The 12020-nt window shown below is 41.5% G+C and overlaps 1 protein-coding gene across 1 annotated transcript in view; it reads right to left on the reverse strand.

The window, feature by feature from the left end:
* Window positions 1-3147: 3147 nt before the first annotated feature.
* Window positions 3148-12020, reverse strand: part of LOC135096027 (zinc finger protein ZFP2-like) — a 28637-nt gene continuing 19764 nt past the window's right edge. The window contains exons 2-3 of the mRNA XM_063997215.1: window positions 5636-6484; window positions 3148-4682 (exon numbers count right to left, since the gene is read on the reverse strand). Coding sequence (XP_063853285.1) covers window positions 3949-4682; window positions 5636-6484 — 1583 coding nt within the window. The 3' untranslated portion in view covers window positions 3148-3948. The remainder of the gene's footprint in view (window positions 4683-5635; window positions 6485-12020) is intronic.

Genomic DNA, 12020 nt, shown 5'->3' on the forward strand with positions numbered 1-12020 from the left:
AAACATTGCCTGGTCTCTTGCTAACATAACTTCTGCCTTTGCTTTTGTCTTAGCCAACATAACTTCTGCCTCTGCTAAACTATCATGATATTCCATTTCCTTTCTAAGTCTGGCTACCTTTGCTGCTGCTTCTTGCTTTCTTTGTGCTGCTGATGAACGTGATGAAGCGGATGAGACTCTAGAATGCCTAGACCGTTTGCTAGAACAAATTGATCCTTTGTCATTCTTTAACTCCTTTCTTTTACATTCTATACTTTCTAATATTTCATGGTGAACTCGTTGATTGTGTTCCAGCTCTTCACTTAGCTCCTCTGACCTTTCTGGCTCTAGTTCCACCAGCTTTGTGTATTCCACATAATACTGATGAAATGCCTCTATTACTTCACTTGACATGGGCTCTAATTCAAAGGGGCTAATTACAATTTTTAGTCCTTTCTTAACTTTGCTGGTAACACTGCTCAATTGTTGGTGGTAAACATCCTTGCTGTGTTTTTTTTTTTTTTTTTATGTAGGAAGGATACTGGCCAAGGGCAACAAAAATCTAATAAAAAAAAAATGCCCACTAAAATGCCAGTCCCATAAAAGGTCAAAGCAGTGGTCAAAAATTGGTGGATAAGTGTCTTGAAACCTCCCTCTTGAGGGAATTCAAGTCATAGGAACGTGGAAATACAGAAGCAGGCAGGGAGTTCCAGAGTTTACCAGAGAAAGGGATGAATGACTGAGAATACTGGTTAACTCTTGCATTAGAGAGGTGGACAGAATAGGGGTGAGAGAAGGAAGTAAGTCTTGTGCAGCGAGGCCGCGGAAGGAGGGGAGGCATGCAGTTAGCAAGATTAGAAGAGCAGTTAGCATGAAAATAGCGGTAGAAGACAGCTAGATATGCAACATTGCGGCGGTGAGAGAGAGGCTGAAGACAGTCAGTTAGAGGAGAGGAGCTGATGAGATGAAAAGCCTTTGATTCCACCCTGTCTAGAAGAGCAGTATGAGTGGAACCCCCCCAGACATGTGAAGCATACTCATTACATGGACAGATAAGGCCCTTGTACAGAGTTAGCACCTGGGGGGGTGAGAAAAACTGGCGGAGACATCTCAGAACACCTAACTTCATAGAAGCTGTTTTAGCTAGAAATGAGATGTGAAGTTTCCAGTTCAGATTATAAGTAAAGGAAAGACCGAGGATGTTCAGTGTAGAAGAGGGGGACAGTTGAGTGTCATTGAAGAAGAGGGGATAGTTGTCTGGAAGGTTGTGTTGAGTTAATAGATGGAGGAATTGAGTTTTTGAGGCATTGAACAATACCAAGTTTGCTCTGCCCCAATCAGAAATTTTAGAAAGATCAGAAGTCAGGCGTTCTATGGCTTCCCTGCGTGAAATGTTTACCTCCTGAAGGGTTGGACTTCTATGAAAAGACGTGGAAAAGTGCAGGGTGGTATCATCAGCATAGGAGTGGATAGGACAAGAAGTTTGGTTTAGAAGATCATTAATGAATAATAAGAAGAGAGTGGGTGACAGGACAGAACCCTGAGGAACACCACTGTTAATAGATTTAGGAGAAGAACAGTGACTGTCTATCACAGCAGCAATAGAACGGTCAGAAAGGAAACTTGAGATGAAGTTACAGAGAGAAGGATAGAAACTGTAGGAGGGTAGTTTGGAAATCAAAGCTTTGTGCCAGACTCTATCAAAAGCTTTTGATATGTCCAAGGCAACAGCAAAAGTTTCACCAAAATCTCTAAAAGAGGATGACCAAGACTCAGTAAGGAAAGCCAGAAGATCACCAGTAGAGCGGCCTTGACGGAACCCATAATGGCAATCAGATAGAAGGTTGTGAAGTGATAGATGTTTAAGAATCTTCCTGTTGAGGATAGATTCAAAAACTTTAGATAGGCAGGAAATTAAAGCAATAGGACGGTAGTTTGAGGGATTAGAACGGTCACCCTTTTTAGAAACAAGTTGAATGTAGGCAAACTTCCAGCAAGAAGGAAAGGTAGATGTTGACAGACAGAGCTGAAAGAGTTTGACTAGGCAAGGTGCAAGCACAGAGGCACAGTTTCAGAGAACAATAGGAGGGACCCAATCAGGTCCATAAGCCTTCCGAGGGTTTAGGCCAGCGAGGGCATGGAAAACATCATTGCGAAGAATTTTAATACGTGGCATGAAGTAGTCAGAGGGTGGAGGAGAGGGAGGAACAAGCCTAGAATCGTCCAAGGTAGAGTTTTTAGCAAAGGTTTGAGCAAAGAGTTCAGCTTTAGAAATAGATGTGATAGCAGTGGTGCCATCTGGTTGAAGTAGAGGAGGGAAAGAAGAAGCAAAGTTATTGGAGATATTTTTGGCTAGATGCCAGAAATCACGAGGGGAGTTAGATCTTGAAAGGTTTTGACATTTTCTGTTAATGAAGGAGTTTTTGGCTAGTTGGAGAACAGACATGGCATGGTTCCAGGCAGAAATATAAAGTGCATGAGATTCTGGTGATGGAAGGCTTAAGTACCTTTTGTGGGACACCTCTCTATCATGTATAGCACGAGAACAAGCTGTGTTAAACCAAGGTTTAGAAGGTTTAGGACGAGAAAAAGAGTGAGGATTGGCTAGTTGGAGAACAGACATGGCATGGTTCCGGGCAGAAATATAAAGTGCATGAGATTCTGGTGATGCAAGGCTTAAGTACCTTTTGTGGGACACCTCTCTATCATGTATAGCACGAGAATAAGCTGTGTTAAACCAAGGTTTAGAAGGTTTAGGACGAGAAAAAGAGTGAGGAATGTACGCCTCCATGCCAGACACTATCACCTCTGTTATGCGCTCAGCACACAAAGATGGGTCTCTGACACAGAAGCAGTAGTCATTCCAAGGAAAATCAGCAAAATACCTCCTCAGGTCCCCCCAACTAGCAGAGGCAAAACGCCAGAGGCACCTTCGCTTAGGGGGATCCTGAGGAGGGATTGGAGTGATAGGACAAGATAAAGATATGAGATTGTGATCAAAGGAGCCCAACGGAGAAGAAAGGGTGACAGAAAGAAAAGGTGTGTGTGTGTGTGTGTGTGTGTGTGTGTGTGTGTGTGTGTGTGTGTGTGTGTGTGTGTGTGTGTGTGTGTGTGGTGTTTTTTGGTCAAAAAAATTTTTTTCCAATACCTTTTTTTGTTTAGCAGTTTTGTTTTCTTTTTTTTTCTTTCTAGTTGTCACTTCCCCTTTTCTTCATGTATTTTGCTTCCCAGGCTACTTAATTTTTTTTTATTTATTTATTTATTTTTTGCTAGAGTGTGTTGGCATTACAGCAGCAAGACTGTACAGTGTAATGTGTTCTTGGCCAGCAAAGTGAAGAAGTGAGTAGAGAAATATGACAGACATTGATAACATGTCTTTTTGTATCCTGAGAATTCTGCCTGTGTCACCCTCGCCACAGTCCTTGTACCACTGAAACACCTCCAGCAGGTGCAGCATGTAGAGGCACAATAGTACATGCAGCAGCGTCCAGCAGAGTGAAGGTGCACGGCAGGGGGCCCCAGGGCTCTGTGCTAGGTCCCCTGCTCTTCCTAACTGATACAAAAGACACGACGCGCATTCTTATACCACCACGCCAGACGCCCGTGCTTGCCGAAGACTGCCACGGCCGTGCCCCAGTGTCTGCACGATGGCTCAGGCACACCCAGTGCAGGCAAGACAGGCTGGCAGGGTGGTGAGGGACGCGGCTGCTCAGATACAGTGAAGCAAGTGTTGGGGGCGGTGCTTGTGGCCACCATGACTGTGCACCAAACACCAAACACAGGGAACTCACACACCACCGCTCAAAACGGAAAAGAACTTGGCGTTATGTTAGACACACACATTTATTGAAGGTCACACCTGCACTGCCAACAAAACAACTGCTGGGGCTGTTACTCCCTCACACCACCACCACCGCCACCACCACAGGCATGGGTGTGGCCCCACACATCCACACACAACACACCACCTCAGAAGTGGATCCTCATGTGCTTGGCAATATCACCCTTTGTCTTGAAACACTTGCCACAAACATCACACTTGAACTCCCTCAAGCCAGTGTGTCTGAAGGTGTGTTGATTGAGACGAGAAATGGTAGGAAATCTTTTGCCACACTCATCACACTCATAATTTCTAACACCACTGTGTGTCAGGGAGTGTGAGGTGATATAAGACTTGTGGGTAAATTTCTTCCCACACTCACCACACTCATAATTTCTAACACCACTGTGTGTCAGGGTGTGTCTGGTGAGGTTAGACTTGTGGGTAAATTTCTTCCCACACTCACCACACTCATAATTTCTAACACCACTGTGTGTCAGGGTGTGTTTGGTGAGGTAAGACTTGTGGGTAAATTTCTTCCCACACTCACCACACTCATAATTTTTAACACCACTGTGTGTCAGGGTGTGGTACTTAAGGCCACGTCTGGATACAAAAGTTTTGTCACACTGCTGGCACTCAAACTTGCTCTCTCCTCTGTGGACAGAGCTGCCTGCCTCCAGGTGATTCTTGCCACCATGCCTGCGCCTCCCCACACCTGAGGCTGGCTGCTGCTGCTGCTGCTGCTGCTGCTGCTGGCCACTCATGCTGCTGCCCGGCCTCACGGCCTCCACCACAGCACCACTCCCACCAGCACATGCCATGGACACAACAAGATTGGTTGGCGGCGAGCAGGGCGTGCAGCCTGGACTCTGCCTGGCACCTGGAACAACAGCGACAGTCAGCACACACTGGGCCAAGGGCTGCTTAACACATTGCCCCTGCCTGCAACACACCCTGCTTCCTGCCCCTTCCTTGCAACACTAAGCTACACACTGCCCCTGCCTACAACACACCCTGCTTCCTGCCCCTTCCTTGCAACACTAGGCTACACACTGCCCCTGCCTGCAACACACACCCTGCTTCCTGCCCCTTCCTAGCAACACTAGGCTACACACTGCCCCTGCCTGCAACACACCCTGCTTCCTGCACCTTCCTTGCAACACTAGGCTACACACTGCCCCTGCCTGCGACACACCCTGCTTCCTGCCTTCCTTGCAACACTAGGCTACACACTGCCCCTGCCTGCAACACACACCCTGCTTCCTGGCTCCCTGACGACTGTCCCTCACAAATTAAGTGCCACTCCTATGGGGCAGTGGCCCCCATTAGGTTAGGTTAGGTATGTTAACACCTAAGAGTGTCGTGGTGGAAGACCACGGCAACACTGCTGCCAGTGATCAGAGTGCATCCTTGTCAATGGTAGCAGATCGAGCCACCCCAACACACACACACACACTCTCTCTCTCTCTCTCTCTCTCTCTCTCTCTCTCTCTCTCTCTCTCTCTCTCTCTCTCTCTCTCTCTCTCTCATTTCAGCTAGTTCCATACTTTCATTTCATTGGTTGCTCTTGAAACTTATAGTTTTAGTGACGGTAATAATAATAATGAGAGTAACAATAATTCTAATACTACTACTACTCTTTTTAATGGGTGTGGACCCACACATCCACACACAACACACCACCTCAGAAGTGGACCCTTATGTGGCTGGCAATATCACCCTTTGTCTTGAAACACTTGCCACAAACATCACACTTAAACGCTCTCAAGCCAGTGTGTCTGAAGGTGTGTTGATTGAGACGAGAAATGGTAGGAAATCTTTTGCCACACTCACCACAATCATAATTTCTAACACCAATGTGTGTCAGGATGTGTTTGGTGAGGGTTGACTTTCTGGTAAACTTCCTGCCACACTCATCACACTCATAATTTCTAACACCACTGTGTGTCAGGATGTGACTTCTGAGGTGAGACTTTCTGGTAAACTTCCTGCCACACTCATCACACTCATAATTTCTAACACCACTGTGTGTCAGGATGTGTTTGGTGAGGTCAGATTTTGTAATAAACTTCCTGCCACACTCATCACATTCATAATTTCTAACACCACTGTGTGTCAGGGTGTGTGTGATGAGGTTAGACTTGTGGGTAAATTTCTTCCCACACTCACCACACTCATAATTTCTAACACCACTGTGTGTCAGGGTGTGTCTGGTGAGGTAAGACTTGTAGATAAATTTCTTCCCACACTTGCTACACTCATATTTTCCAACATCACTGTGTGTCAGTGTGTGTGAGGTGAGGTTAGACTTTTGGGTAAATTTCCTCCCACACTCACCACACTCATAATTTCTAACACCACTGTGTGTCAGGGTGTGGTACTTAAGGCCTTGTTTGGATACAAAAGTTTTGTCACACTGCTGACACTCAAACTTGCTCTCTCCTCTGTGGACAGAGCTGCCTGCCTCCAGGTGATTCTTGCCACCATGCCTGCGCCTCCCCACACCTGAGGCTGGCTGCTGCTGCTGCTGCTGCTGCTGCTGCTGCTGCTGCTGCTGGCCACTCATGCTGCTGCCCGGCCTCACGGCCTCCACCACAGCACCACTCCCACCAGCACACGCCATGGACACAACAAGATTGGTTGGCGGCGAGCAGGGCGTGCAGCCTGGACTCTGCCTGGCACCTGGAACAACAGCGACAGTCAGCACACACTGGGCCAAGGGCTGCTTAACACACTGCCCCTGCCTGCAACACACCCTGCTTCCTGCCCCTTCCTTGCAACACTAGGCTACACACTGCCCCTGCCTGCAACACACACCCTGCTTCCTGCCCCTTCCTAGCAACACTAGGCTACACACTGCCCCTGCCTGCAACACACCCTGCTTCCTGCCCCTTCCTTGCAACACTAGGCTACACACTGCCCCTGCCTGCAACACACACCCTGCTTCCTGCCCCTTCCTTGCAACACTAGGCTACACACTGCCCCTGCCTGCAACACACACCCTGCTTCCTGCCCCTTCCTTGCAACACTAGGCCAGGCCTGCACTCCCTCCAGCCTCCTGGCTCCCTGACCACTGTCCCTCACAAATTAAGTGCCACTCCTATGGGGCAGTGGCCCCCATTAGGTTAGGTTAGGTATGTTAACACCTAAGAGTGTCGTGGTGGGTTAGGTTAGGTTAAGGTTAGGTTAGGTTACTAACCTAACCTAACCTAACCGGAGGGGCTGCGCCCCGCCCTGGACCCCCCCTAAGGTTACTAATCTAACCTAACTTATATCCTTGAGATCATTGTGGACTTAGTTTGTGGAGGCGGCGCGCTATTAATTTAATTACTACGGCCTTACAAAAGCCTTCCCCACATTGAAAACATCACAGACATGTTCTATAGTAAGTACTCTATCACGTTGCAATGTGTTTTTAATGAATAGAGAGGAGGTCCAACCCTGCAGTGTTACCATAATAATAATAATAATAATAATATAAAAGAAGAATATGTAAATACACTCAAGAAGTATTATGAGAATAAATGAATTAATATAGATAATAATGAATGAACAATAGCATATCAGTCAAGACAACACGTGGATGCAGCATTCACGATAAACACTGATGATATTGTTGCGCCCACCCTTCACTCCGGGCGGGCGTGTTATCCACAAGGGCACGGGTCGAGAAACAACACCAGCGGGGCCTCAAATAAGTCACACTGAACGCCAGGACAAGGCACACACACACACACACACACGAGGCCGGGGCACAGGGGAAAACACGGGCACTATTTCCTAGGTTTATTGACAAATCCTCCGCAAGTACACTGCTTTACAAGTTCACAGGGGCACCACAAGTCTCCCAGGGCACGACAGGCACTCAACAAGACACTCAACAGGCAGGGAAACACTTCCAAACAGACAGGCACACGCTGGCTTCCTCTCGGGCCAAGCGTCTCCTTTCTTTCAGTCTCTCTCTTCCCGCCACTCCCAGTGCTGCCACCTGCAACAGTTCAGCCACCCGCACCCATACCCCTGCTGTAACACTATAAAACCAATGGAACATTGTAAAGTTGAGTTAGAATACCAGATAAAAAAGACAAAGACTGAAAAAGCAGCAGGACCCAATGAAATTAAGACGAAACTTCTTATTGCTATGACACACAACGATAAATGTAAAACAACTCTCGTACAAGCATTAAATGATGTCAGTGATGCAGCAATAATCCCGGATACATGGAAAACATGAAATACTAAATTACTGGAGAAAAACGCAAAGCCAGCAATAAAAGCTGTGAGTCCAATAGCCCTTACAGACACCACAGATAAATTATTAATAGGAATCATAAAAAAAAAAATAATAATAATAAATAAAAATGAATAAATAAAATGCAGACATCTACAATAAAACGATATATTAATGGAAGAACAAAATACATATACGGAAAACAGAAGAGCAGCAGACAATTTATTTATACTAAATTACTGTATACAGAAGAGTTAGGAATATAAGAGATCACTTATATTAATATCAGTAGACTTTGCAAAGGCATTCGACAGGTATAAGCAGAGAAATGCTAAAATATAAGATGCACCCAAAGTTAATTGACCTGATCGCTAAAGTATATACAGAGGACAACACTAAAATATTCCTTGATGATAAAGAAATGTGTAGTATTGAAATAACGAATGGTATACAAGGATGCAATGGGTCAACTGTTATATTTCTTATGGTGGCATATCCTATCATCGAAAAACTTAACCAATCCAATGCTTAATTCAGGAATGATGTGTGTGTGTGTGTGTGTGTGTGTGTGTGTGTGTGTGTGTGTGTGTGTGTGCGCCCTGGCCTCAGTATTTCTGGGTGATGATGGAATGCTTCTTGTAATTAATAAGGTGAGGCTAAACAAAATATAAAGTTAGTAATAAAAGGACCATTAAGTGGGCCTTCTTTCATTAATGTTTAGTGCCCTTTGCCAGTGGAAGGATGACTGAAGCAGTGAAGGAGTCCCTGGAGACAATGTGCATGGCGTGCCAGCTGTAGCAATGGAAGGAGTATTGAGGCAGTGAAGGAGTCCCTGGAGAGAGAGAGAGAGAGAGAGAGAGAGAGAGAGAGAGAGAGAGAGAGAGAGAGAGAGAGAGAGAGAGAGAGAGAGAGAGAGAGAGAGAGAGAGAGAGAGAGAGAGAGAGAGAGAGATTAATGTTTGAAGAAAAATAAATGTGTTCTATTTTAATGAAGGAATATATGATTGAATAAATCAACAAGGAAAGGGAGAAAGAGGTGATGAAAAGAAGGATGAAAGAAAGAGCTAAAAATAATAAAAAATGAAGGACAAAGAAGCAAATATGTTAAACGTAACACATTTATATTCAAACGAAGGAAGGAAGGAAGGAAGGAAGGAAGGATGGAGGGAAAAAAAGGAAGGAACCCTGTAAATAAGGAAACAAAGACAATACAATACGTACTTAAATAATAATAATAATAATAATAATAATAATAATAATAATAATAATAATAATAATAATAATAACAATAACAACAACAACAACAACAACAACAACATTAACAACAACCACATAACGGAATTAAACAAAAGAAGTAAAAAGAAAGGAAGGAGAGAAGGTGTGCAGTGAACTAACTAGAAAAGAAGAGGAAGAGGAGAAGAAAAAGGAGAAAAGTAGGAGGAGGAGAAAAGGAAGAAAAAGGAAGCAAAACAATTGAGAAAGAAGTAAGACAGCTTTCTACACGTCATTAATTTTCTTTTCTCTTTTTTTCTCTCTCTTTTCTTATTAATGTCAGAAGCAAAGGAAGAAGAAGAAGAAGAAGAAGAAGAAGAAGAAAAAGAAGAAAAAGAATAAGAATAAGAATAAGAATAAGAAGAAGAAGAAGGAAAGGAGGAGAATGACAAGAAGAGGAGGAGGAGGAGCAGGGGGAGAAAGAGGAGGAAGAGGAGAAAAAAAGAGGAAGAGGAGGAAGAAGAGGAAGAAGGGATGGAGGGAAGCTGAAATGAGATAAAGTTTGAAGCATAAATTGTAAGTTTTGGATCTATGACATTAGCGTGGAATGACATCATCAACAACAATAATAATAATAATAATAATAATAATAATAATAACAATAATAATAATAATAATAACAATAATAAAAATAACAATAATAATAATAATATACACTAAAACAAACTTCTTTATTTTATGTTTATCTTTTAAGGGAAAATTTAAATAGATGTTTTTTTCTTTGTTTCCTTTTTTTTTTATCTTTCTTTATTTTATTTATTTATTTTTATCTGGTTAATCATAAAAGAAAGATGAATGTAAATATTTTAAAACCAGTCTCATGTTGAATAATAATCTACTTACAATACATTAATATACACTTTTCTCTCGTCTTATTTATAGGGAACGCTTAATCAGTGAATATATATATATATATATATATATATATATATATATATATATATATATATATATATATATATATATATATATATATATATATATATATATATATATATATATATATATATATATATATATATATATATATTTTTTTTTTTTATCTAGTAATTGGATTGTAGAGAAACTAGTTTTAATATTTTACACGGGCACTGTTTCAAAGTTCTTTCCTTCATCTTCTTTTCCTTCACCTTTTCGTTTTCCTCTTCCCGCACAGATGCAAATAAAAAAAAAAGTTGATTAGTCGTTTTCTATTCAAGACATAAAAAAAGAATGTATGTGTGTTTTTTTTTCTTTATATATATATATATATATATATATATATATATATATATATATATATATATATATATATATATATATATATATATATATATATATATATATATATATATATTGTTTGCCTTCCTTTTCGTCCTCCCCTCAGATACAATAAATAAATAAATAAATAAATAAATAGATGAAAAGGAAGAAAGTGCTTGATTCTATTTTCGAGTTTAAAAATTGTACGCATTTCTTTTTCTTTTTTTTTAGTGTTCGTATCTATTTATCTATTTTTTTTATCCGATTGTTCACAAGAAAAGAATGAATCACGAATGCCTTTATCTCTCTCTCTCTCTCTCTCTCTCTGGTTCCTCCCAAAAAGTGTGGCTTAGTTTTATTTCAACCAAAAAGCAAAGGAAAAAAAGAAAGAAAAGTGCATAAAAGAAAAACCTAAAAGTTGTGTTTGGATGTAGTCTATACTGACTCTTCCTTTTTCTCTTCTGACTATTCCACATTTATCTGGGGAAAAAATATATGAAAAAGATTAAAAACAAGAAATAAAGAGAAATACATTTGTCTCTTTTGCGAGCACACTCACTCTTACGAAGACACCCCAAGCAAGATAAAGTTAACACACACACACACACACACACGTACACATTAGTTTTGACATGCTAATGAAAAATAGCCATGATTATTTGAAAAGGTTACTGTGGCATTTCTAGTTCATCGTAACTTTAAAGTAAATAAATAAATATAAGAATTAAGTATATATGTATTGGTATTAGTATTAATATACAAGGATAGGAAATGAAGGTGAAAGCTGTTATAAAAAAAAAAGTTTATTTTGTATTCATAAGCTAATGTGCATGCTTGAAAAATAATAGAGAAATGGAGCAATACGAGATATTAATAATAAGAAGAACAAGAACAAAACAAGAAGAACAAGAAGAACAAGAACAAGAAAAGAAGAAGAAGAAGAAGAACAAGAACAAGAACAAGAACAACAACAACAACAAAAACAGCAACAACAACAACAACAACAACAACAACAACATTAATCACAATACCACCACCATCACCACCACTACATCCACACCAAAACACGAAATGAAGAATGAATACAGTGATCTTTTTAAAACCACCAAACACATCATTGCAATAACAAGTACAGTGCGTAGCCACATACCTTATCTTTAAACCCGATGCACCAAAACCACTGGGAACACATTAAAACTAAACAAAAGAAGAAAAAAAATATTAAATAAATAAAACGAAACGGACAATAATTGATTTCACCTCCTTTCTTTCTCTTCGTCTTTCTCATCATCATCATCTTCCCCCTCTTCCCTTCCTCCATCTTCCTCACACTTCTACGAAACTGAGAGCAAAATGAAGCAGAGACGAAAAAAAAAGAAGTAAAGGAAGGGAGAAGTGAAATGGAATAATAGAGAAGAAAGTGGAGGGAGGAGGAAGAGGCGAGAGGGAAAAGTAAGCGGGGAAATGAAGTAGA

The sequence above is a fragment of the Scylla paramamosain genome, unplaced genomic scaffold (genome assembly GCF_035594125.1).
Source record: "Scylla paramamosain isolate STU-SP2022 unplaced genomic scaffold, ASM3559412v1 Contig2, whole genome shotgun sequence".
Lineage (NCBI taxonomy): Eukaryota > Metazoa > Arthropoda > Malacostraca > Decapoda > Portunidae > Scylla > Scylla paramamosain.